Raw genomic sequence first — 26930 nt, 5'->3', positions numbered from 1 at the left:
AATTGCGTGACTTTGACGACTGACTAGGTCCAAGCCAGCTATTCCAGAGGAAGGGGCTTCGAGACGGATAACTGGGTTCAACTGTTCAATTCTGTTTTTCCAGCAAGTGGCTTTTTGTGAGGAGTTTTTGTATGAAGTTCATTGAGAGAATGACGAATTTGTTTAACAACATTGTAATGGCTTAATTTTGTATTTTATTTTATTTAACCTTTATTTAACTAGGCAAGTCAGTTTAAGAACAAATTCTTATTTACAATGGCGGCCTACCCCGGTCAAACCTGGACGACGCAGGGCCAATTGTGTGCCGCTCTATGGGACTCCCAATCACGGCCGGATGTGATACAGCCTGGATTCGAACCAGGTACTGCAGTGACGCCTCTTGCACTATTTAAGTTCCATAATGATTAGGTTGTTACAAGTGTACTGATATAAGTAGGACAAAGTGACATCCCGGCAACTTTGAGAAAAGAAACCCCGCTTATTTCTACAATTTATCTTATTAAAATGAGATGTTAAACCTAATCTTAACTACCTAGAAAACCTAGCAGTCAAACTGGGAAATTGTTCCAATTGTTTTTACAGCATTCATTTTTCCCATAGGGAATTTTAGAAACGCTTAAAATACGGGCTGTGTTTCTTGTAGGCTTGTCCTTGTCCTTGTGTGACGTTTTGATAACCGTGTAAATCTGTCTAGTAACATGTGGCTTTTATCAGTATATTCGCCTGACTCCCCAAAAACGAAACGATAATTAGCTGCTAATGTGGCTATTCTGTGAACTGTCTTTTTTTTCTTTCTTTTTTTTCTGTGAACTGTCTTGTGCAAGTTTTAAATTGACACTACCTGTCCGCAAAGGTGTCAGCTAGAGATGATGTGCAAGGAGCTTGCAGGGATTTGTAGTTTTGCATGATTGTCTATGTTGACGCTGATTAGGACTTTCGAATCAGAGAGCAAATAGTTGAATATATTGCTAAAAGTCACCTTCTTCGAGGAAGATTTACATGGTTATGAAAACATCACGCAGGGTAAGCCTACACGAAACACAGCCATTATTTGAAGTGTTTCTAAAAAACAATTTCCCTGTTTGACTGCTAGTTATTATGACACCCCCACTGTGAGGCTCTATGCCTAACCTTAAATTAAGACCCCAAAAAAGCACATTTTTGTTTACTTAAATGTTGGTGCTATAGCCAATTTGGACTTGGCTGTTGTAACTAGTGGAAACCATTGTGCCTGTTGTTCACACCCATATCTTCCCTCTCATTGGCTAGATTGGTCCCACCTGATCTTGCCTCCTCCCAACTATCTTCCATTTTTCAAGATGTTTACATTCATTGTTCATTGTTCATGTGGCCACTAGAGTATCTGGTCAATAGAATGCATAACGCTTCGATCACACCTACAGCGTTTTGGGGCTTTGTTACACCTGAAGTACATTCATTGCAGAGGCAGTTGCAGTGTGTTCTGTGTGGTGCATACGTTGGATTGAGCGTATGCATCGAATTGTATGCATAGATGGCTTGACAGAAATGGTAGCAGAAGGCGAATGTTAAACTTTTGTTGCACACATATCCAGATGATGCTGCTTACCATTTTGTGCAAAGACGCTGTCAGTGTGATCGAGCCGCTAGGCATAATTAAGAGTGGAGGGGCATTCACATGCATTATTCCCTGTAGGAAGGTCGTATGCCGCATTCAAAACAACTGGGAACTCGGAAATCTTTGACTTCCGACATCAGTGTGGTCACGACAACTTGGAAATCTGAAATAATTTTTGACTGAGATGACAATTCAAAAATATTTTTCCATCGCGGAACTCCATGCCAGAAACTCGGGCATCTTTCTAGAGCTCTGACTTAATGACCAGATGATCACCAAGGTCATGATTTGACCTTGGTTATTCCCGAGTTAGCAGTTGTCTTGAGACCACCAGTATTTACAAGTTTCCTACATGACATCAATGGAGTGTAAAATGTGGTCATATCAAGTGTGTGTCTGTACGTGAGCGTGAATCTTTTGAAGTGTGTATTAAATAAATTCCCAGTTAAAAGCTTGAAGGTCCAATGTAGCTGTTTTTATCTCAATATCAAATCATTTCTGGGTTACAATTAAGTTCCTTTCTGTGATTGTTATAGATTAAAATTGTCAAAATTAAATAAAAATAGACATTTCTCAAGCAAGAATTTTGCCAGGACTGCCTGGGAGTTTTCTGAGTGGGCAGGGGGAAACTAAAAACTAGCTGTTATTGGCAGAGAGGTTTGGAACTCTTTCTTATTGGCCTATTAAATAATTTAATACACATGAGTGGTTATTGAGATAAAAACAGTTGCATAGGACCTTTAACATGTGTTCATGCTGATCCCATCGTGAAGCCCTCACTTCCTATGTCAAGTGTCCAACTGTATAAATATAGCATCCTGACCTCTCTATTGTAGGCTACCAAGTCATTGTTTGCTTTGTTTTTCTTCTCCTTTTTCTTCTCCCTCTTCTTCTCTCAGCGTGATGGAGGGAGAGGGCCCAGAAGGAAATCCCATCGCTGCCTCGTCTCACTCACTTCCTCTGCAAGCAGAGGCGGTAAGCCCAGCGGATGATGATGGTGATGATTGTATCTCAACACTGGGGACTGGGAGCACTGAAGAAACCGCTACACACACAAACAGCATGGGCCAGCCGAGTCAAGACCACCAGACTGAAGAGGTCCCGGCTAAGACCGCTACCACAGACAACAGCCAGAGCCAAGCATTCCTTACTCAGTCCGCCACCACCACGGACGACCAAGCCCAGCAACAACCCACGGAAAGCCTGTCTAACAGTAAACTCTGTGGGTACCTCCTTAAACAAGGAGGTCCCCTGAAGACATGGAAGTCGCGCTGGTTCACGTACGAGGTGAAGAAGAGACAGTTGTTTTACTACAGGACGGCGCTGGATGTGACCTCTCTGGGGAGAATCCAGCTGTGCAGCGCCACGCTCGGATACCCCCTCCAAGGAGAGCAGGGCACCTTTCACATCCAGACCCCCGAACGCATCTTTGTCCTCAAGGTAAAGTTTATCGAATATTCAATTCAATGGGTATTGAAATCTGAACTTTGATGTTGACAGATCTGCTGGTCTTCTTGAATGAATAGTTAATTAATGAATGAATAATGTTATTGGTTGGCCAGAGTGTCCCTGATTTAGAGGGGAATCACATTAGGGACCCTCGGATGTTCACTATATCACCAGGGTTTGAAATGTAGGACGTTGTTCTGAATGTGAGTGTCATCAACATTTCTGAAAGGTCATTGTTTTGGGGGAGGGATGGGGAAGACCGCTAAGAGGTTATAAAAAATGAGGCAGTGAAACAGTGGTGCTCTTGTATTTGAATACCTGTCTCATGTTAACCCAGCTCTTTGGGTCACACAGCTGTGTAGTGTCAATCTACAGTATTCCTCTCAATAAGAAAACAACAGATCCCTTTTTGTCAAAGAGCTGAATCATGAGAGCTGAATGGGAACGCTTACTAATACAAAATGGAGGCATCTCTTATTCTGTTTCTCCTTAAAGTAGAAGAAACTGTTGTATTATTGTTTATCGTGTCCATGTTTGATATACAGGAAGACAAATACACTCATATTCACACATTGCCATTGGAATACTTTATCTTGGTCCACAAAGGTACATTCTGATTTGAAAAGAACTCCAAAACATTTCAGAAGTCATGCATTACAGATATTCTGACTCATGGCACACTCGTGTATGTACAGTAGGCTAACAATATCTCTTCTGTCTGTTTCAGGCAGCTAACCAGGAGGCCATGATGTACTGGCTACAGCAGCTGCAGCTGAAGAGATGGCAGCACCGAGACCAGCTGACAGGAGAATCCACAAGCCACTGCACTGACCACAAGAGACCAGAGGGACAGGGGGAACTACCCACCACCTGCACAGGTACAGTAAGACAGGGAGTAGGATGAAGTGGCCCCAGACACAGATCAAGATTATGTTCGGCCTGACATTGAACGACAGAGAAGGTTGTTCATGTAGAAACAGATCTGGCAACCAGGCTAAGAATACCAGCTGTTCAAATCAAATGCCATCATGTCCCATGCATGGTTAATGATTTAGGGAACCACTAAAAGATGAAAGAGAAATGTAATACTTCAGGCAGGTTGAAGAATGGCACATCATGGCACTGAACGGTAAAAGCCATCAGACACGTAATCAGTGCCACACTTATAAAATAGGAACAATATACTTTGCATAGTTTCAATATCTGTTCCTCAGCGGGATTTTTTTTTTTAGTTGACACATTTTATTTGTCACATGCTTCGGAAACAACAGGTGTGGACTAACAGTGAAATGCTTACATATGGGTCCTTTTCCAACAATACAGAGTTAAAGTTAATGCAAATAAAAATAAGATCAGCGTAAAAAAAACACACAGAATAGCAGAATTGGTCAGCAGTCCGTAAAATGGATGCTATCCACTGCAGTACCATCAACAATGACTGGTTTCATTTATGAAAATGTTGTAACCAGTTGGATCAAGTTTTGCTTTGATAGCTGATAACATTTTCTGTTTGTTGTTGATGTCATACTAAAGTTGGGTCTCCTGAGTGGCGCAGCGGTCTAAAGAACTGTGCTAGAGGCGTCACTACAGACCCTGGTTTGATTCCAGGCTGTATCACAACCGGCCGTGATTGGGAGTACCGTAGGGCGGCGCACAATTGGCCCAGCGTCGTTAGGGTTTGGCAGGTGTAGGCCATCATTGTAAATAAGAATTTATTCTTAACTAACTTGTCTAGTTAAATAAATAAAAATATGTAAATTAAACGTTTAATATGAATACTTTGTCTTGTACCTCAAATGAACTTTTATTCAAGTATATTGACAAAAACAATTATGTCGCAAGTTATGCCGCTCCCTCTTGATACAAACTATTTTAAATGTAAACTCCATGTAGGCTACAAGATTCCAAACACTGCTGCAGAACACACCCTATGACAATGTGTGACTACAATGTCTTACGGCAGATTGCAGAGGTAGAAAAACCCTCTTAACTGTTAATGAGGGGATAAATACAGTTAGTTGAACTGAAGTCAAAATTGCAACCAAGCACTACAATATAAGACATTATAAACTGGGTGGCTCGAGCCCTGAATGCTGATTGGCTGAAAGCCCTGGTATATCAGTCCGTATACCATGGGTATGACAAAACATTTATTTTTACCGCTCTAATTATGTTGGTAACCAGTTTGTAATAGCAATAAGGCACCTCGGGGATTTGTGGTACAGTGGGGCAAAGAAGTATTTAGTCAGCCACCAATTGTGCATGTTCTCCCACTTAAAATGATGAGAGAGGCCTGTAATTTTCATCATAGGTACACTTCAACTATGACAGACAAAATGAGGGAAAAAAATCCAGAAAATCACATTGTAGGATTTTTAATGAATTTATTTGCAAATTATGGTGGAAAATAAGTATTTGGTCACCTACAAACAAGCAAGATTTCTGGCTCTCACAGACCTGTAACTTCTTCTTTAAGAGGCTCCTCTGTCCTCCACTCGTTACCTGTATTAATGGCAACTGTTTGAACTTGTTATCAGTATAAAATACACCTGTCCACAACCTCAAACAGTCACACTCCAAACTCCACTATGGCCAAGACCAAAGAGCTGTCAAAGGACACCAGAAACAAAATTGTAGACCTGCACCAGGCTGAGAAGACTGAATCTGCAATAGGTAAGCAGCTTGGTTTGAAGAAATCAACTGTGGGAGCAATTATTAGGAAATGAAAGACATACAAGACCACTGATAATCTCCCTCGATCTGGGGCTCCACGCAAGATCTCACCCCGTGGGGTCAAAATGATCACAAGAACGGTGAGCAAAAATCCCAGAACCACACGGGGGGACCTAGTGAATGACTTGCAGAGAGTTGGGACCAAAGTAACAAAGCCTACCATCAGTAACACACTACGCCGCCAGGGACTCAAATACTGCAGTGCCAGACGTGTCCCCCTGCTTAAGCCAGTACATGTCCAGGCCCGTCTGAAGTTTGCTAGAGAGCATTTGGATGATCCAGAAGAAGATTGGGAGAATGTCATATGGTCAGATGAAGCCAAAATATAAGTTTTTGGTAAAAACTCAACTCGTCGTGTTTTGAGGACAAAGAATGCTGAGTTGCATCCAAAGAACACCATACCTACTGTGAAGCATGGGGGTGGAAACATCATGCTTTGAGGCTGTTTTTCTGCAAAGGGACCAGGGCGACTGATCCGTCTAAAGGAAAGAATGAATGGGGCCATGTATCGTGAGATTTTGAGTGAAAACCTCCTTCCATCAGCAAGGGCATTGAAGATGAAACGTGGCTGGGTCTTTCATCATGACAATGATCCCAAACACACCGCCCGGGCAACGAAGGAGTGGCTTCGTAAGAAGCATTTCAAAGTCCTGGAGGGGCTTAGCCAGTCTCCAGATCTCAACCCCATAGAAAATCTTTGGAGGGAGTTGAAAGTCTGTGTTGCCCAGCAACAGCCCCAAAACATCACTGCTCTAGAGGAGATCTGCATGGAGGAATGGGCCAAAATACCAGCAACGGTGTGTGAAAACCTTGTGAAGACTTACAGAAAACGTATTGAGTATTGAGATAAACTTTTGTTATTGACCAAATACTTATTTTCCACCATAATTTGCAAATAAATTCATTAAAAATCCTACAATGTGATTTTCTGGATTTTTTTTCTCATTTTGTCTGTCATAGTTGAAGTGTACCTATGATGAAAATTACAGGCCTCTCATCTTTTTAATTGGGAGAACTTGCACAATTGGTGGCTGACTAAATACTTTTTTGCCCCACTGTATATGGCTGTGTCCTAGCACTCCGTGTTGCGTTGTAGATAAGAACAGCCTTTAGCCGTGGTATGTTGGCGATATACCCCCCAAAAAAAAACCTGAGTATACTACAGTCAATAGTAAATCAATGAGGTGAAAACAGACATAAATAAATTGCAGTGTGGTGTTCATATTTACCACACTCATCCCTTGGCTACATAGTAACTTAATTAAATATCATGTCCCTGGTTGGTTAGGCACTAGGGATTTCCCTATTCACTGACCCCTAGCTTTCCCAAAATACTTTTACCCACTTCCTCTCAGTGATTGAGCAAATCCACTGTGCACATCAAGTGTAGCAAGCCTGTCAAGACACATGAACGTAACATTGGGTAACATTGGGTAAAACCAACTAGTATACATACAACATTGAAGCTTTTAATGTTACAATATTTGTTGCACTGTGCAAACAAGAATAATGTAAACTCATCATTGTTACACTCTAAGGTTACTGAGGAAGCAGTAATGTGTATTCAGGTAATTGAAGCACTCCGAACTTTCCAGATAGAAATACTATAAGAAGCGTTGACATGATTCCCTTTTTTTTTTAAATATCAGACCGTCATATCTGTTCTACACAATTAATTTCTATCTGAACATTCTGTAACATTGCAGCTTTCTGATCAGGCCCTTCCAATGTTTTACCTTTCTGGAGGATCAACAGACTTGTGTCATGCTCCTCCAACAGTCCAGTCAGCTGATGTCTGGCACTGGGAAACAACTGGCCTATTTTTCCTTTTTTCCTATTCTTTTTGAATAGAGATCTGTTTTTCAAAATAATACGGAAGCTCTCCTTGCTACTAGTTTCCGTCGTGTAAGATACAATATTTCCACAATAATAAAATCAGGCATTTATATATAAATATTATTGTCACCCTTGATAAAGATAATAGAAAGTCTGTAAGACATGCGATCGTATATAAATGTAAGCAGGTTTGAAATGGTTACGTTTTTAGTTCAATATTATATCGGTTTTGGCTTCTTGCAGTCAATTTGCAGTCTACTAAGTATTTGTAATTAAGTTCCGTCCCCACGATCATCTGCTCAAGAAAAGATCATCACGCAGCTGATTCTAGTATATTGTCTGCTCACTATTACAGTGAGTGTACAAATCATTAGGAACACCTTCCTAATATTGAGTGGCACCCCCTTTTGCCCTCAGAACAGCCTCAATTCATTGGGGCATGGATTCTACAAGGTGTTGAAAGCGTTCCACAGGAATGCTGGCCCATGTTGGCGCCAATGCTTCCCACAGTTGTGTCAAATTGGCTGGATGTCCTTTGGGTGGTGGACCATTCTTGATATACACGGGAAACTGTAGAGTGTGAAAAACCCAGCAGCATTGCAGTTCTTGACACAGGCACTTACTACCATACCCCATTCAAAGGCACTTAAATCTTTTGTTTTGCCCATTCATCCTCTGAATGGCACACATACACAATCCATGTCTCAATTGTCACAAGGCTTAAAAACCCTTCTTTAACGGTTACCCCCCCTTCATCTACACTGATTTAAGTGGATTTAACAAGTGACATTAATAAGGGATCATGCTTTCACCTGATCAGTCTATGTCATAGAAATATCTATATACCATTTAATACAAAAAAAAAAAAAGTCAATTATTGGCACCCCTAAGGATTCTTGTAAATAAAATCAAACAAAATGAAACATTTAACATTCTACTTTTTAAAATTAATCTCACCTTCAATGGCTTCCGGTTTTGCTGGGGTATAAAGATGCGTGTTACCTCATGTAAAATCCCTTTGTCATCCATCACCATAGGGAAAGGCAAAGCACTCACAAATAAAAACAGATAAATGATTGTTGACTTTCATAAATCAGGCAATGGGTACAGAAAAACGAATGAAAAAAACAAATACAGTTGAAGTCGGAAGTTTACATACACTCAGGTTGGAGTCATTAAAACTTGTTTTTCAACCTCTCCACAAATTTCTTGTAAACAAAGTATAGTTTTGGCAAGTCAGTTAGGAGATCGACTTTGTGCATGATACAAGTCATTTTTCCAACAATTGTTTACAGACAGATTATTTCACTTATAATTCACTGTATTACACTAAGTTTACTGTGCCTTTAAACAGCTTGAAAAATTCCAGAAAATGATGTCATGGCTTTAGAAGCTTCTGATAGGATAATTTACATAATTTGAGTCAATTGGAGATGTACCTGTGGATGTATTTCAAGGCCTACCTTCAAACTCAGTGCCTCTTTGCTTGACATCATGGGAAAGTCAAAAGAAATCAGCCAAGACCTCGTTCATCTGTACAAACAATAGTACGCAAGTATAAACACCATGGGACCAAGCAGCCGTCATACCGCTCAGGAACGAGACGCGCCCTGTTTCCTAGAGATGAACGTACTTTGGTGCGAAAAGTGCAAATCAATCCCAGAACAACAGTACAGGACCTTGTGAAGATGCTGGAGGAAAAAGGTACAAACATGTCTATATCTACAGTAAAACAAGTTCTATATCGATATAACCTGAAAGGCCGCTCAGCAAGGAAGAAGCCACTGCTCCAAAACCGCCATAAAAAAGCCAGACTACGGTTTGCAACTGCACATGGGGACAAAGATCGTATTTTTGGGAGAAATGTCCTCTGGTCTGATGAAACAAAAATAGAACTGTTTGGCTATAATGCCCATCGTTATGTTTGGAGGAAAAAGGGGGAGGCTTGCAAGCCGAAGAACACCATCCCAACCGTGAAGCACGGGAGGGGCAGCATCATGTTGTGGGGGTGCTTTACTGCAGGAGGGACTGGAGCACTTCACAAAATAGATGGCATCATGAGGTAGGAAAATTATGTGGACATGTTGAAGCAACATCTCAAGACATGAGCCAGGAAGTTAAAGCTTGGTCACAAATGGGTCTTCCACATGAACAATGACCACAAGCATACTTCCAAAGTTGTGGCAAAATGGACAACGAAGTCAAGGTATTGGAGTGGCCATCACAAAGCCCTGACCTCAATCCTATAGAACATTTGTGGGCAGAACTAAATAAGCGTTGGTGAGAAAGGAGGCCTACAAACCTGACTCAGTTACACCAGCTGTGTCAGGAGGAATGGGACAAAATTCACCCAACTTATTGTGGGAAGCTTGTGGAAGGCTGTCTGAAACATTTGACCCAAGTTAAACAATTTAAAGGCAATGCTACCAAATACTAATTGAGTGAATGTAAACCTCTGACCTACTGGGAATGTGATGTAAGAAATAAAAGCTGAAATAAATAATTAGCTCTACTAATATTCGGACATTTCACATTCTTAAAATAAAGTGGTGATCCTTACTGACCTAAGACAGGGAAATATTTTACAAGGATTAAATGTCAGGAATTGTGAAACACTTCAGCCAAATACATTTCAACTCAGTTTATGTAAACTTCTGACTTATACCACTTACAGGGGAACAATGAAAAAGTTTAAAACCACCTGAACAGTGGTAACGTTGCCTGGTAGAGGATGCTTGTGTATCTTGTCCCTACGCGCAGTGAGGAAGATGGTTCTGGAGTCAAAGAAAAGTCCAACGGCCACATTTGGAGAATTACAGAACTTGAGGTCTCCAAATCTACAATTTAGATGCCACCTCTATGCAATAGACATATTCCGTCTCTCCCTTGTCTCCACTTTCTTCAAGATGTCCACCATTGTTCCTGTACTCAGGAAAGGGAGGTAACTGAACTAAATGACAATCGCCCCGTAGCACTCACCTGCTTTGAGAGACTAGTTAAGGATCATATCACCTCTACTTACCTGACACCCTAGACCCACCGCAATTTGCATACCGCCCCAACAGATCCACGGATGGCGCAATTGCCATCACACTGCCTTATCCCATCTGGACAAGAGGAATACCTATGTAAGAATGCTGGTGCGTACTCAGGGTGCGAACTCAGCCCCCGCCTGTACTCCTTGTTCATCCATGACTGTGTGGCCACGCAGGTCTCCAACTAAATCATCAAGTATGCTGACGACACAACAGTGGTGGGCCTGATTACTTCCAGCAAGACAATGACCCCAAACACGTCAAAATCCACAAATGAATTGTTAATTGACCGCAAAATCAGTCTCAGTCTCCGGACTTGAACCCCATTTAAAAAGCTGTGGTTTGAATTGAAGAGGGCCGTCCAAAAACGCAGATTAAGGATATCAAGGATCTGGAAAGATTCTGTATGGAGGAATGATCAAAGATCCCTTCCCAATGTGTTCTCCAATCTCATAAAACATTATAGAAAAAGGCTCAGTGTCGTTATTCTCGCAAGTGGAAGGTGCGCAAAGTAATGACAACGGGTGGCAAGAATTTTTGGGAGATTTTTTTTTTGTATTGCTTGTTAAACAATGTTTTTCTCTGAGGAATTGTACTACTATAAACTAAAACCTTTTTAGATTTTTTTTTTGCATACAGTATAGCTCAGTATTTGTATTATTTATTTGATCAAGTCTATTTTGCTCATCTTTATCCAGGGTGCCAATAGTTTTGGAGGTGACTGTACACAATGACTGGCCCTGGCAGATTGCTTTTATCTGTTGCAATAGTTTCGAGAAGAATGTTCATTCATAGCCAACATTCATGTTTCAAACATCGAAACAGATAATAACTGACACACTGGTATTTGCTGTCTAAACAATAGAATGTCTTAAAGGTACTCAACAAATTAAGGTTCGGCTTCCCTTTTTGGGCCCTAAATGTAGATTTACTACTTAAAGGCCTTTAGGGTCATGGCATTTTCATGAAAAAGATTGGTTATTTTCACCTACACAGGCTTTCATCATTGAAAATAAATGATTCAACATTCCGGTGTTGAAGTGTAGTTCATGTCCCATGGGTGACCTGGCCAAGGTTGAGATTGCTGGGGTGGGGTTTGGGACAGGAAACAACGTTGATAAGATGTGCTTTGATTTTTCCATCTGCAAATTGAAGACATTTCCTGGCTTGACTGGATCGCAAAGCTATAATGCTCACGCTGGATGCGTTTCCGCTTTCATCTCTGGAGACTTAAGCCACTTATCTACCATTAGTGATTTTACAGGAATGGAGAAGTTAATGTACCGTCATTCAATCTGAATGTGAAGATAAGCTCAGTTGGATTTTATCCACTTGGTATTAGATATGACTTGGTAGCAGTACTGTATTACCCAATGGAATTACTCCGTTGCTACGCCACACTTTCTTAGCCAGTCAATTAAATAAGCACCACCAATTTTACAATAGTATTTCAACTGTAGAATAGGAAGTGGTAAACGAAATCTAACCAGGGTAAAAGTTGTAGAATGTTGCAGATAGAAATGTCATGAATAGAGCTAACATTCCTTATTCAGAGATATATTTCTATCTTATTCAGAGAGACATATTTCTATCTTATTCAGAGACATATTTCTGAGAGTTCCACAAAGTTTGCCTACCGAACGTGTCCCAGGTGATTCCAGCGTGCCCTGCTCTTTCACCCCTGAGAAGTCTGGGTAACTCAGGTTTAGGCTACAGCCCCTCTGACAGCTGCAGGAAGTGGTTCTGCATTGCCCAGAGAGAGAGGAAGTGCACGTCTGACACCCTGCTGCACTAGGAGCAGGTGGCTGCAGGGCCCACAGACTAAATATAACCATGGTTACAGCACAGCATGGCTACACTACACGCAGGCTACAGGCTATTCTGGTCCAATAAATCAACATACAGTACCAGTCAAAAGTTTGGACACTCCTACTCATTCAAGGGTTTTCATTTATTTGTACTATTTTCTACATTGTAGAATAATAGTGAGGATATCAAAACTGTGAAATAACACATATGGAATCATGTAGTAACCACAAAAGTGTTAAACAAATCAAAATGTATTTGAGATTCTTCAAAGTAGCCACCATTTGCCTTGATGACAGCTTTGCACACGTTTGGCATTCTCTCAACCAGCTGCATGAGGTAGTCATGCATTTCAATTATCAGGTGTGCCTTGTTAAAAGTTAATTTGTGGAATTAATATGTTTCAGCCAATCAGTTGTGTTGTGACAAGGTAGGGGAGGTATACAGAAGATAGCCCTATTTGGTAAAAGACCAAGTCCATATTATGACAAGAACAGCTCAAATAAGCAAAGAGAAACAACAGTCCATCATTACTTCAAGACATGAAGGTCAGTCAATCGGGAAAATTTCAAGAACTTTTAAAGTTTCTTCAAGTGCTTATCGCAAAAACCATCAAGCGCTGTGATGAAACTGGCTCTCACGAGGACCGCCACAGGAAAGGAAGACCCAGAGTTACCTCTGCTGCAGAGGATAAGTTCATTAGAGTTAACTGCACCTCAGATTGCAGCCCAAATAAATGCTTCACAGAGTTCAAGTAACAGACACATCTCAACATCAACTGTTCAGAGGAGACTGCGTGAATCAGGCCTTCATAGTCAAATTGCTGCAAAGAAACAATGTAGAAAATAGTAGAAATAAAGAAAACCCCTTTAATGAGTAGGTGTGTCCAAACTTTTGACTGCTGCTGTACATCCTTGTGTTATTTTGAAGCGCAAACAGCTTGAATTTAAAAGAGACATAAGATGACCAAAGATATTCAAGTGTTCAAGTCATAGATGTCTGGAATAAGCATGAAATGAACAACATGAAAGTTATGTTATTGTTACTACCCTGTTATGGCTATGACCAACATAACTGAGTTTGCTCCTGGTACAGACACAACATTTCCTACCAACTGGTTTGTGAATTGTGAGGTATTTCATGCTTGTCCTGACAGGCCCAAAATATTTCACAGAGCTTATGGAGGAACAAAATAGTATATTTTGACTAGTTTCAACCTGGCTGCCCAAAAGTAGTCCGGAAATTGTTCCTTTCACGCAAAAATATATGAATATCTTGACATTTCAATGGGTTGGATTTTTTTCCCAGCTCTCACCCAATGTGATAATCTTCAATTCATAGCAGTACAGTAAGAGCAAACAACTTCACCTGAAGAACAAGTTAACACAAGTCTGATGCCCAGTCATAATCTTTATCCTCTGTATTTCAACCCATGATGTCACTCTCATTGTCTTTAGCCGGAAGTTTCCTGCTTGTTACATGAGTAGCTGTGTCCTTTGTGTTCCCTGGCTCCAGAGGGTGTGATCCCACTTACGTTGTTCTTTGCTGTTACTTCCTGTAATGTAGATTACTTCCTGCCCAAGGTGAAGACCCCGCCAGGCCTCATAGGCGAGGAGGCCGCCAATCTTCCCGCGCCACCACAACGGAACCCCCTAAGCAACTTTTCCATCAAACACCCTCTGATAGAGATACAGTAAGTGCCTCATCGTTTTTAGATGTTCCCGTCTTATCCCGTTAATTTGTGATTGAGGCATACGACTGGTTCTGTACAACATACGGCATGGGATACGTTGAAGTAGTTGACGTTGGACTTGATATTCATCGACTTTGTTGATTGTAGTCATTACAACTGTTTGTGGCTTTGTGACTACAGGTGCTTATTATCTGCTAACATGCCAAGATTTACTTAGTAGCAAAAGTGACTTTGAGATGAAAGTATTTTTTTTGCCTAGTAGTGGGTTTTCACTTTCAGTGCAGCTGGTATAGTTGTTTTGTTCAAAAGTGTGGGCCAGATTGATTGCATGTTAATGATGCTGCTGTGCGTGCGTGTTGGTGTGCATGGTTACGTTTGTGTGCGTGTGTTGCTCCTACAGGAACTCAGTGCACAGTCTGTTTTCCAAGCGGTCCTCCCTGGAGCGGAGTCGGAGTGTGTTCCATGTGGAGGTGCCTCTTCCCTGGAACCCACTGAACCCCTCAAAGACTCCCTCCCAGACAGCCCACAACAGGCTTGGTACGTCTCACACACAGCGCAGCTTCTGGAGATGTTCTCAATACACTGGTGTTCTACACTGGTGGCATACTTCTGCCCTCTGTTGGCAGCTGATTGAAGTCAGAAGGATCAGGTTTTCTCATTGTCTGATAACTATGTACAGTATTGTCATTTTTTCTTGACTAAACTAAAATACATTTTCCTTGACACTTTAGTGATTTGTCACAGTCCATAATAACCACAGAGCCATGCCCCCTTACACTCGTAGAAAAAAGGGTTCCAAACAGGGTTTTCGACTGTCCCCAAAGGAGAACCCTTTTTGGTTCCATGTGGAACTCTATGTGGAAAGGATTCTACCTGGAACCAAAAAGGGTTCTTCAAAGGGTCCTTCCATGGGGACAGCCAAAGGACACTTTTAGGTTCAAGATGGTACCTTTTTTCCCCAAGAGTGTATAGGTCCTAGGACTTCCGTTGACCCCCTGACCCCTACACCCCTGCTGCTGTTGGTGGACCCCAGGGACCAGCTCTCCCCTGTAGAGGGCAGGTCGTGCCCATTGCCGTCCCCATCCCCGAGGAGCAGGAAGAAGACGAGGGGAAGCTGTGCCACCATGCCTGCGGTGCTCCGGGAAGCTCCTTCAGAAAGCGCAGACAGGACGACCTGCCTCCAGCACGAGAAGCACATACTGGATGAGGACGTCAAGGCCCAGAAGGTTAGAGCTAAGACCAAAGTTCATCAATCACACTAGTAAGCAGTGTCTTCTGATATGAGTAGCAGCTCCATTAAATTGAATTTGTATTCCCACCCTGCTCCTGCATCCTATCCTCTTATTTCTCACCCTTCCCCCATCCAGGAACTGGTGTGGCTCCTACACAAGGCCCTGGAGGTGGCTCAGCTGGAGAAGCGGACGTGCACAGAGTTCCTGGCGGCCGAGGGCGAGCAGGAGCGCCTGGAGCTGCTGAGGCACTACGAGCGTCACGCCGCTGACCTACGAGGCCGCTTGTTGGAGCTGAAGGCCGAGGGGGAAGACCTGAGAACGAGCCTAGCCCAGAGGGACGCCCACGTGGCCGAGCTGCAGGAGAACGTGACCCTGATGAGGAAGAAGAACCACGCAAAACAGGAAGTGAGGCTCAGACAGGAAGGGTCAGCTAGGGAAGGATTAGAATAGGCATGTCGTCATCATTATCCTGAAAGGATTGGATAGGTGGTTTTAAGCAATACGGTGAAATTCCAAGTAACCAATCAGAATGCAAAGTAGGGGTAGATCTAGGGGTTGATTTGGGATTCGAGGGTCTATTCTATTCTATTTTGTTCCCAGTGTAGCTCTACACTTCCTGATCTAATCTAGAGATTTACGATATCATTGTCTCTTGATATCATTCCAGGTGATCCTGAAGCTGTTAGAGAAGGTGTCAGCCTGCTTGGCCGACCCTACACGCACAGTGTCCACCACCAACGGCCTGGAGGCCCAGACCTTCCGCCAGTTAAATGAGGACACAGAGAACCTCAAGGTTGGTTTGTGGTTTGATCGGTCGACCATCAGAGTGAAGTCCGGCCTCAAGACCCAGACCAGAACCATAGAGTCTTTTGAAGTAGATTATGTTGGTAGTCCAAATCTGAAGCATTTTCTTTCTTTGCTTCTTTAAATACCCGTACCCTGTCCTTCCTAGCTCTCTATTCATCTTGTTGACAGGATGATATTGAGGCCTACAAGATCCAGAACAAGTTCCTGAACTCTGAGATCTACCAGTTGACCAAGCTATGGCTCAACAGTTCCGAGCAGGAGAAAAGCCTTATGGTGAAGGTAGGCCTGCCTAGTCACTATGTGGGCTATTCAGTGGCAAATACAGTACCAGTCAAACGTTTGGACACACCTACTCATTCAAGGGTTTTTCTTTATTTGTACTATTTTCTACATTGTAGAATAGTAGTGAAGACATCAAAACTATGAAATAACACATATGGAATCATGTAGTAACCATATATTTGAGATTCTTCAAAGTAGCCACCCTTTGCCTTGATGACAGCTTTGCCTACTCTTGGCATTCTCTCAAGTAGCTTCACCTGGAATGCTTTTCCAACAGTCTTGAAGGAGTTCCCACATATGCTGAGCACTTGTTGGCGGCTTTTCCTTCACTCTGCGGTCCAACTCATCCCAAACCATCTCAATTAGGTTGAGGTCGGGTGATTGTGGAGGCCAGGTCATCTAATGCAGCACTCCATCACTCTCATTCTTGGTCAAATAGCCCTTACACAGCTTGGAGGTGTGTTGGGTCATTGTCTTGTTGAAAAACAAATGATAGTCCCAATAAGCGCAAACCAGATGATGTGGCGTATCGCTGCAGAATGCTGTGGTAGCCATGCTGGCCTTGAATTCTAAATAAATCCCTGACAGTGTCACCAGCAAAGCACCCACACACCATCACATCTCCTCCTCTATGCTTCACGGTGGTAACCACACATGCGGAGGTCATCCGTTCACCTACTCTACGTCTCACAAAGACACGACGGTTGGAACCAAAAATCTCAAATTTGGACACAGACCAAAGGACAGATTTCCACCGGTCTAATGTCCATTGCTCGTGTTTCTTGGCCCAAGCGAGTCTTCTTCTTATTGGTGTCCTTTAGTAGTGTTTTTTTGCAGCAATTCGACCACGAAGGCCTGATTGAAATAGTCTCCTCTGAACAGTGGATGTTGAGATGTGTCTGCTACTTGAACTCTGTGAAGAATTTATAATTGGCTGAAATCTGAGGCTGGTAACTCTCATGAACTTATCCTCTGCAGCAGATGTAACTCTGGGTCTTCCATTCCTGTGGCGGTCCTAATGAGAGCCAGCTTCATCATAGCGCTTGATGGTTTTTGTGACTGCACTTGAAGAAACTTTAAAAGTTCTTGAAATATTCCAGATTGACTGACCTTCATGTCTTAAAGTAATGATGGGCTTTTGTTTCTCTTTGCTTATTTGAGCTGTTCTTGCCATAATATGGACTTGGTCTTTTACCAAATAGGGCTATCTTCTGTATACCACCCCTACCATGTCACAACACAACTGATTGGCTCAAATGCATTAAGAAGGAAAGAAATTCCACAAATTAACAAGGCACACCTTTTAATTGAAATGCATTCCAGTTGACTACCTCATGGAGCTAGTTGAGAGAATGCCAAGAGCGTGCAAAGCTGTCATCAAGGGAAAGGGTGGCTACTTTGAAGAATCTCAAAAATGAAATATATTTGGATTTGTTTAGCACTTTCTGGTTACTGTGTTATTTCACTATTATTCTACAATGTAGAAAAAAATAAATAAATAAATAAATAAATAAATAATAAATCAAAATAAAAGTGGAAGAGGGTTAGAGTGGATTGTGGTTAGTGTGAAACACTCATGGCCACTAGAGTTGATTGAATTTGGACCTTAGTCTTCATTAGGGGGCGCTTATTTTGTGTTGCAGTGTGCATACCTGGAGGCTCGTAACTGTCAGATAGAGAGTCGTTATCTGGGCGTATTGGGGAAGCTGCAGGAGAACAAGGTTCTAGAACCGGGCCAGCGGGAGGCTGTGAGGAAACTACAAGGAGAGGACCCACTACAGGGAGACCTGAATGACGTGCTCAAACTCAACCCTGTCAGGTAACAGGGGCTCAATAGTCTAAAATGGCTTCCTTCTTTGTCTCCTTGTCTCCTCTGCTTCACTACACTGACAGATGACAGGACTGGATTGTTGTTCACCATGCTGCTTTCAGCTGTCATGTCCTGTGATAATTAACAATGAGATATAAGAGAGAGACCATACATTAAATCAACAACACAGTCAGTCAATGAGTGAACATTTTTATATCATCAAAACCATTGATCTTTTTCTTTTGGCTGTCCCTCAGGGAGCACGACGAGTACGGCTTCAAGATCATCCCAGACTACGAGGTGGAGGACATAAAACTGCTGGCCAAGATCCAGGCCCAGGAGATCCGCTCCCACAGCCTGCTGAGGCAGGAGGCCGGGGACAGACTCTTGCTGGGCCGCTGGGCTCAGTATCTGGGGGGCCGCCCGGCCGACAACCTCTGCCCCTCTTCGGAGCTCAAAAGCCTTCTGCGGGGCGGCGTGCCGTGCGAGTACCGCCCACGGGTGTGGCGCTGGGTGGTGAGGGTGCGCACACGCGCGCTATGGGAGCGCCACCCAGATCGCTACCAGCAGGTGGGTGGTATTGGATTAAGCAAGTTCACCTCCTTACAATGTAGCTCTCAATCGCTCAATCTACTGTACACTATCATTCAACAGTTTGGGGTCACTTAGAAATGTCCTTATTTTTTTAAGAAAAGCACTTTTTTGTCCATTAAAATAACATCAGATTGATCAGAAATACAGTGTAGACATTGTTAATGTTGTAAATGACTATTGTAGCTGGAAACAGCAGATTTTTTATGGAATATCTACATAGGCGTACAGAGGCCCATTATCAGCAACCATCACTCCTGTGTTCCAATGGCACGTTGTGTTAGCTAATCCAAGTTTATAATTTTAAAAGGCTAATTGATCATTAGAAAACCCTTTTGCAATTATGTTAGCACAGCTGAAATCTGTTGTGCTGATTAAAGAAGCAATAAAACTGGCCTTTAGACTAGTTGAGTATCTGGAGCATCAGCATTTGTGGGTTTGATTACAGGCTCAAAATGGCCAGAAACAAAGAACTTTCTTCTGAAACTCATCAGTCTATTCTTGTTCTGAGAAATGAAGGCTATTCCATGCGAGAAATTGCCTAGAAACTGAAGATCACTGTGTACTACTCCCTTCACAGAACAGCGCAAACTGGCTCTAACCAGAATAGAAAGAGGAGTGGGAGGACCCGGTGCACAACTGAGCAAGAGGACAAGCGCATTAATTGCAAAAGGGTTTACTAATGATCAATTAGCCTTTTAAAATTATAAACTTGGATTAGCTAACACAACATGTCATTGGAACACAGGAGTGATGGTTGCTGATAATGGGACTCCTACGCCTATGTAGATATTCCACAAAGAAATCAGCCGTTTCCAACTACAATAGTCATTTGCAACACTAACAATGTCTACACTGTATTTCTGATCAATTTGATGTTATTTTAATAGACAACTTTTTTTCTTTCAAAAATAAGGACATTTCTAAGTGACCCTAAACTTTTGAACGGTAGTGTGTCTCAGTATACAGCATCTACAGTGCATTTGGAACCCCTTCCCTTTTTCCACATTTTGTTACATTTTGTTACTTTACAGCCTTATTCTAAAATGTAATAAATAAAATAAAAAATCCTCATCAATCTACACACAATACTGCATAATGACAAGCGAAAAGTTTTTTTCAAAAAACAGAAGTATCTTACACAAGTATTCAGACCCTTTGCTATGAGATTCGAAATTGAGCTTAGGTGCATCCTGTTTCCATTAATCATCCTTGAGATGTTTATACAACTTGATTGGTGTGCACCCGTGGTCAATTCTATTGATTTGACATGATTTGGAAAGGCACACACCTGTCTATGTAAGGTACCATAGAGCAAAAGCCAAGCCATGAGGTCGAAGGTATTGTCCATAGAGCTCCGAGACCGAATTGTGTTGAGACACAGATCTGGGGAAGGGTACCAAAACATTTCTGCAGCATTGAAGGTCCCCAAGAGCCTCCCATCATTCTTAAATGGAAGAAGTTTGGAACCAACAAGACTTGGCCGCCCTGCCAAACTGAGCAAACCGGGGGAAAGGGCCATGCTCAGGGAGGTGACCAAGAACTCGGTGGTCACTCTGACAGAGCTCCATAGTTCCTCTGTGGAGATGGGAGAACCTTCCAGAAGGACACCGATCTCTGCAGCACTCCACCAATCAGGTCTTTATGGTAGCGTGGCCAGACTCTTCAGTAAAAGACACATGACAGCCAACTTAGAGTTTGCCAAAATGTAATGAAAACCTGCTCCAAAGCACTCGGGACCTCAGACTGGGGTGAAGGTTCACCTTCCAACATGACAACGACTCTAAGCACACAGCCAGGACAACGCAGGAATGGCTTCGGGACAAGTCTCTGAATGTCCTTGAGTGGCCCAGCCTGAGCCCGGACTTGAACCTGATGGAACATCTCTGGAGAGACCTGAAAATAGCTGTGCAGCGATGCTCCCCATCCAATCGGACAGAGCTTGAGAGGATCTGCAGAGAAGAATGCAAGAAACTCCCCAAATACAGGTGTGCCAAGCTTGTATCGTGATACCCAAGAAGACTCTATGCTCTGTAATCGCTTCCAAAGATGCTTCAACAAAGTACTGAGTAAAGGGTCTGAATACTTTATGTAAATGTTATATATTTTTTTATACATTCTAAAAAACCTGTTTTTGCTTTGTTGTTATGGGGTATTGTGTGTAGATTGAGGATTTAAAATATTTAAAAAATAAATTTTTAGATCAAGGCTGTAACATAACAACATTTGAAAAAAGTTGAGGGGTTCTGAATACTTTTAGAATGGACTGTATATCTGTCTGTCCATCTTTCCATCCACCTACATGAAATCCGTCCGTTATTGTTGTAGCTGTGCCAGAAGAGCCTTACATCGCCCCACCAGGCCTCCAGACAGATCCAGTTGGACCTGTACCGCACTCTCACCACCAATCAGCACTTCTCCTCACCCTCCAGCCCCGCCCTGCAGCAGCTCCAACGAATCCTGCTGGCCTTCTCCTGGCAAAACCCCACCATCGGCTACTGCCAGGGCCTCAACAGGTGCACAAGACTACCTATATTAGTCAGCAGTGTGCTGAATAAAATATAAAAAACAAGAAATACTGCCATCTAATGGACAAAGTTGTAAATTGATATATATATATATATATATATAGTGCCGACTCCAAAACAATTACCTACACAATGTTCTCAGCTTAATGAATGCCTGACGAAGACAATTATATTTTTGTGAAAATATAATTGTCTTGTCTAAAACATACATTTTCTTCTATCTGCCTACTCAGGGCAGGCTATACATATACAAAACAAGCTTTCACAGACCTCAAAACGATCTCTACAGAATATGGGATGCCGTGTGGCTCAGTTGGTTGAGCATGGTGCTTGCAACACCATGGTTGTGGGTTCGATTCCCATGGAGAACCAGTAAGGGGGAAAAAAGTATGAAAATGTGTGCTCTGGAAAAGAGCCTCTGCTAAATTACTAAAATGTCAAATGAATGACCAAGGACAACTGTGACGTTGGCCACTCCTTCTCCCTTCAGGCTGGCAGCCATAGCTCTCCTGGTGCTGGAGAGTGAGCAGGATGCCTTCTGGTGTCTAGTAGCTGTGGTGGAGGCCATCATGCCCCAGGACTACTACACCAAAACGCTCATATCCTCGCAGGTAATGATTCGGCTCCAAGGATATATGTTTTTAAACAACGGCATAGATGCGTAGCATTAATGGTATCGAGATCTACAGTTCTGTAAGTTCTCCACTGTAGTAAAAAATGTACAACATTATGGGAAGTTGTGGTTTTAACTGATTTTAGTTCATTTTAGTTCTGCATCTGTTCCAAAACATGGAACTGAATAGCGCATAGTTTAATGAACGATGTAATGCATTCAAGATTTGTCACATGTCAATATCGGTTAACGCCGTCTGCTGGTGGGACGTGGTGTGTGTGTGTGGATGTTGCAGGCAGACCAGTGTGTGCTAAAGGACTTCATGGCTGAGAAGATACCCCGGCTGGCGGCTCACTTTGAGGAGCATAGCGTGGACGTGTCCCTCATCACTTTCAACTGGTTCCTCGTGGTGTTCGTAGAGAGCCTGCCCAGCGATATCCTCCTGCGAGTGTGGGACGCCTTCCTCTATGAGGGTACCAAGGTACCCCACCTGAGAGAGACTAGAGCCTGGACTGGAAACATGTAAACAGCCCCTAGCCCAGGGACATTCAAATTTGGGCCTCGATGACTGACCTGGTATAAAATTAGTAGTAGTAGTAAATAAACCACTTCTAATGTAAACATGCGTGCATGTTTTTTGTGCAGGTGATATTTCGGTATGCCCTGGCTCTGTTCAAGTACAAAGAGGAGGACATCTTGAAGATCCATGACAGCGTGGAGATCTACCAATACCTGCGCTTCTTTGCCAAGACCATCTCTGACGGCAGGTGAGGGGGCCACAAAAATCATCGAAGGTCAAAATGTGGAGGCAGTGTTATGAAAATATAGCACTATATTAGGTCAGTGTTTCTCTAGTGGGACAGGAACCACTATAGCAGGGGTCTTAAACTCCTGGAGGACTGGTGTGCATTTGTTTTGTTACAGCCAAGCCCAGCACTAACACACCTGATACACCCCTACGTGGATTTTGAACCATTCCACCAAACCATATTTAGCTTGTCATTTGTAACCCGTTAAGTTGTTCTATTATCTATATGGTTTGCGCTTTTTGTCCTGTACCTTCTGAGACCATTCTTTTTCTGGTGCCCTATTTAGTCAGTGTGTTAATGGCAGAGCAGACTGAGGAGCTATTTTTTTCCATAGGCCAAGACAGACATCACCATATATAATTCAGATAGCAGCAGTGACGGCAGAGCTATGGGCTCAACACTTGGGAGATAAGAGGCTATACAGCCAGATGAGTGCATTGAGGGCACTATTCACCACAGTCTGTCTCTTATCTCCAAACAAATAGTAGATGAGATACCAGGGCTGTGTTTACAAAGGCAGCCCAATTGATTCATTTTTCATTAATTGGTCTTTTGATGTGAAAAGATCAGATGTGATTAGTGGAAAAAATATCAGAATTGGGCTGCCTGTATAGACATAGCCAGGATGACTTACTCGGCATCACTTTTTCAGAAACTCCTGTCCGACCAATGCATGCATGTACAACCACACAGAGATGGAGCTATTGCTCATGTAAGTGACTCTGTATAAGAGTGTCTGCTAAATGACAAAAAGGTCCATTAGAGACCTAGGGTTAGCTCAATACAGCTTGTTCATTTTTATTTATTTAGCCATGCAGCATATAGATTCATTCTACTGTATGGAAATAAGCAGGTTGAGTAATATTGGGCTTGTCCAATAGGAAGCTGACCAACATTGCCTTCAGTGACATGAACCCGTTCCCCATGAAGCTGTTGAGGAACCGGCGTGCGCTGCATCTGGAGCGCCTGCAGGGGGAGCTCAGAGAGCTGGAGGCCCAGCAGAGAGAGTTTGTCACAGAGAGCGCACAGCGCAAGGACTTGGACACTATACTGGTCAGCGAGGACGATGAGGAGCTGTAGTGACCATTAGGGACTCTGGACAGAGAGGGATGGTGATGAATCCTGTGGACTTACTAGGCAACGGGTTTGAAATGCCACCTTGTAGAACAGCGTTTCTCAAACTCAGTCCTGGGGCCCGTTTTGCACTAGCACTACACAGCTGATTCAAATAATCAAAGCTTGATGACGAGTTGGTTATTTGAATCAGCTGTGCAGTGCTCGGGCAAAAACCAAAACGTGTATCCTTTGGGGCCCACGGGACTGAGTTTGGGTAACGCTGTTGTAGACTACGGAAGGGCCATCTTGTTAGTGGCCCAGCTGGTACAGATTTGACCCAGGATACATTTGTTTTATGCCTTTAAGGTAAATAATGTCAGTTATGGTCAAGAACACTAAACCTGACCAACCATATTCTCACTGAATCATTATTAGTATTTACTGTATATGCACTGCCAAAGGGAATTAATGCCAAAGACAATTTACTACAGTAGGTATTTCAAACTATGGTCATGTAGAGTTTTATACATTTCAATTGCATATTTTGTCATGAACTTTGTAGCTACACAAGTGTTATGAAATGTAATATCATGTATAATTTTAAATGGTATATAACTGCCCTATGTGCCCAAAAGTATGTGGATTCAACTATTTCAGCCACACCTGTATAAAATCAAAAACACCGCCATGCAATCTCTATAGACAAACATTGGCAGTAGAATGGCCTTACTGAAGAGCTCAGTGATGTTCTACATGGCACCGTCATAGGATGCCACCTTTCCAACAAGTCAGTTCGTCAAATTTCTGCCCCAGGTCAACCGTAAGTGCTGTTATTGTGAAGTGCAACCCTCACTACCGGAGTTCCAAACTGCCTCTGGAAGCAACAAGAACTGTTCGTCGGGATCTTCATGAAATGACTTTCCATAGCCGAGCAGCCGCACACAAGCCTAAGATCACCATGCGCAATGCCCAGCATCAGCTGGAGTGATGCAAGGCTCGCCACCAGACAACACATTCTCTAGAGTGATAAATCAGGCTTCACCATCTGGCAGTCCGATGGCTGCCAGGAGAACACGACATGCCCAAATACATAGTGTCAACTGTAAAGTTTGGTGGATGAATAATGGCCTAGGGCTCTTTTTCATGAGTCGGGCTAGGCCCCTTAGTTCCAGTGAAGGGAAATCTTAACTCTACAGCATTAACACTTACATTCTAGATGATTCTGTACTTCCAACTTAGTGGAAATAGTTTGGGGGAAGGCCTTTTCCTGTTTCAGCATGTCAATGCCCCCGTGCACAAAGCGAGGTCCATACAGAAATGTTTGTCAAGATCGGTGTGGAAGAACTAGACTGGCCTGCACAGAGCCCGGACCTCAACCCCATCTAACACCTTTGGGATGAATTGGAATACCGACTGCGAGCCATGCTTAATTGCCCAACATCAGCGCCGACCTCACTAATGCTCGTGGCTGAATGGAAGCAAGTCTCCGCAGCAATGTTTTAACATCTAGTGTAAAAGCTTTCCTAGAAGAGTAGAGGCTGTTATAGCAGCATATCAATCAAAGATGTTCGACGAGCAGGTGTCCACATACGACATGGCCAAAAGTATGTGTACAGTACAATTAAGACAGTGAACGACAAGTGTACATTTCCCAATTTATTACCTTTATCTTTAACAAATATACATAAATAATAAATATAAAAATCAAACATTGTCCAATGTTAAACAACCTTACCGCAGAGAAGTAGCTAAAAGCTAGTGTTTACCAGACAATTAAACTGATGTGTTGCCTATTCATAACAGTATCTGTTTCTAGGAATTGCCCATTCTTGTGACAAGAATAGACGCGCAGTTTGTTTCCAAGAACGAAGAAGAGGTTGACTCATCTCGAAAAACAGTGGCTTTGTTGCGGAGTAAAGCTATTGTTCTATCAGTAAAGTCAGTGTTAAGTCACGTGGATCTAATGCCGTAATATTCACACCCAACATATTGATGGCCCGCTCTAAAAAGGGAGCGAGAATAAAACCGGGACGGAAAACATGCAGGATGTTTATGGTCCATCGTTTTGAGTAGCTACTGGCTTTAACAATACTGGCTATTCCAAGTAGTAGGGCTTTCCTACGCGCGGCAATAGAAGCTGGCGAATCAAGCATCGTGTCTCCGCTGTTGGCGGAGCAGCTTGCTTTACAGGCGAATAAAAATGTTTGAAAGAAAAATAAACCATAACTGAAAATGAACACACCATCAGTGTTCCCCCATTTTGCACAACAACGTCTCTGTCCAAGTTGTCAGTGTTTGAGTTTCCTATTGTGTGCGTCGACTGGTCGAGTTTGGCAAACAGAACAGCGTGGGTTATGACTGGTAGTGCCCGATGTAATGTGTCCCTAGGGCATAAGCTTTGTCTTCTATAATGGACACATACCCAGATAATTGCAGAGTTATCAGTAGTATGCCCTGTGTCATAAGTGGATTCATTGATTGCACTAGGCGTCTTTTAGGGCAAGTTTGCTCACTTGGGAAAGTTCTGTCCTCTGAAAAAGCTCTAAATTGTACTGACTGACCAAGCTAGACATTTAACTATTTTAACAGATATCTTAAATTGATCTGTGTTGAATTGAATACCACTAATTCTTAACATGCTTTGCGCATTAGATTTCTGTGGCAAGGACAATTCGGTTTGACCTTTACATGCATGCTCTTAATATTTCCTGGGCAAAATCCTAGTGTATACCCAGAGAAAAGCTTACCAAAATACTTTAGTTTTCCTATCTTGAAACATTGTTTTTGTGAAGGACGGCTGGCGCTTGTTCGCTCACACGAGGCTGAAAATGAAAGGTTGTGTGAACAGTCACAGCCACCTCTCCTTTCAACAACATTGAAAATATCCACCAGGATCACTTAATTTCAGAATACTATTCAGTCTTGTCAACACATTAAACTCCAATTACAAAATAACGGCATACATCATAATGTGCAATTCATACCATTCTGAACCCCTTCACATAAACAAAAAAGGTAGCATTTTCTGACTTATATCAATCAAAAAAAGGGGG

The 26930-nt window shown here is 42.5% G+C and overlaps 1 protein-coding gene and 1 long non-coding RNA gene across 4 annotated transcripts; one reads left to right on the top strand and one right to left on the bottom strand.

The window, feature by feature from the left end:
- Window positions 1-2: 2 nt before the first annotated feature.
- LOC115129498 (TBC1 domain family member 2A-like) lies at window positions 3-25590 on the top strand. Of its 3 annotated transcripts, none has more exons than XM_029659911.2 (16): window positions 3-361; window positions 2497-3037; window positions 3774-3924; window positions 14023-14149; window positions 14550-14686; window positions 15113-15375; window positions 15517-15786; window positions 16049-16174; window positions 16357-16467; window positions 18114-18289; window positions 18538-18850; window positions 21200-21387; window positions 21890-22010; window positions 22308-22493; window positions 22658-22779; window positions 23707-23795. In XM_029659911.2, the coding sequence occupies exons 1-16, from the start codon at window positions 312-314 to the stop codon at window positions 23708-23710; spliced, it is 2886 nt and encodes a 961-aa protein (XP_029515771.2). In that variant the 5' UTR covers window positions 3-311; the 3' UTR covers window positions 23711-23795. The 3 variants fall into 3 exon arrangements, with proteins under 3 accessions (XP_029515771.2, XP_029515769.2, XP_029515770.1); XM_029659909.2 differs by having other exon boundaries at window positions 5-361; window positions 23703-25590; XM_029659910.2 differs by lacking the exon at window positions 3-361 and adding an exon at window positions 829-1023 and having other exon boundaries at window positions 23703-25590.
- Window positions 3611-10272, bottom strand: LOC115129499 (uncharacterized). The gene is made up of 2 exons (XR_003863667.2): window positions 8573-10272; window positions 3611-3916 (listed from the first exon to the last, which is right to left on the bottom strand). It is a non-coding gene; the product is annotated as an uncharacterized LOC115129499 (long non-coding RNA).
- Window positions 25591-26930: the final 1340 nt, after the last annotated feature.

This window comes from Oncorhynchus nerka, linkage group LG5 (genome assembly GCF_034236695.1).
Source record: "Oncorhynchus nerka isolate Pitt River linkage group LG5, Oner_Uvic_2.0, whole genome shotgun sequence".
Classification (NCBI taxonomy): domain Eukaryota; kingdom Metazoa; phylum Chordata; class Actinopteri; order Salmoniformes; family Salmonidae; genus Oncorhynchus; species Oncorhynchus nerka.
Note: the sequence above shows the minus strand (reverse complement) of the source record. Positions and strands in the feature narration are given on the sequence as shown.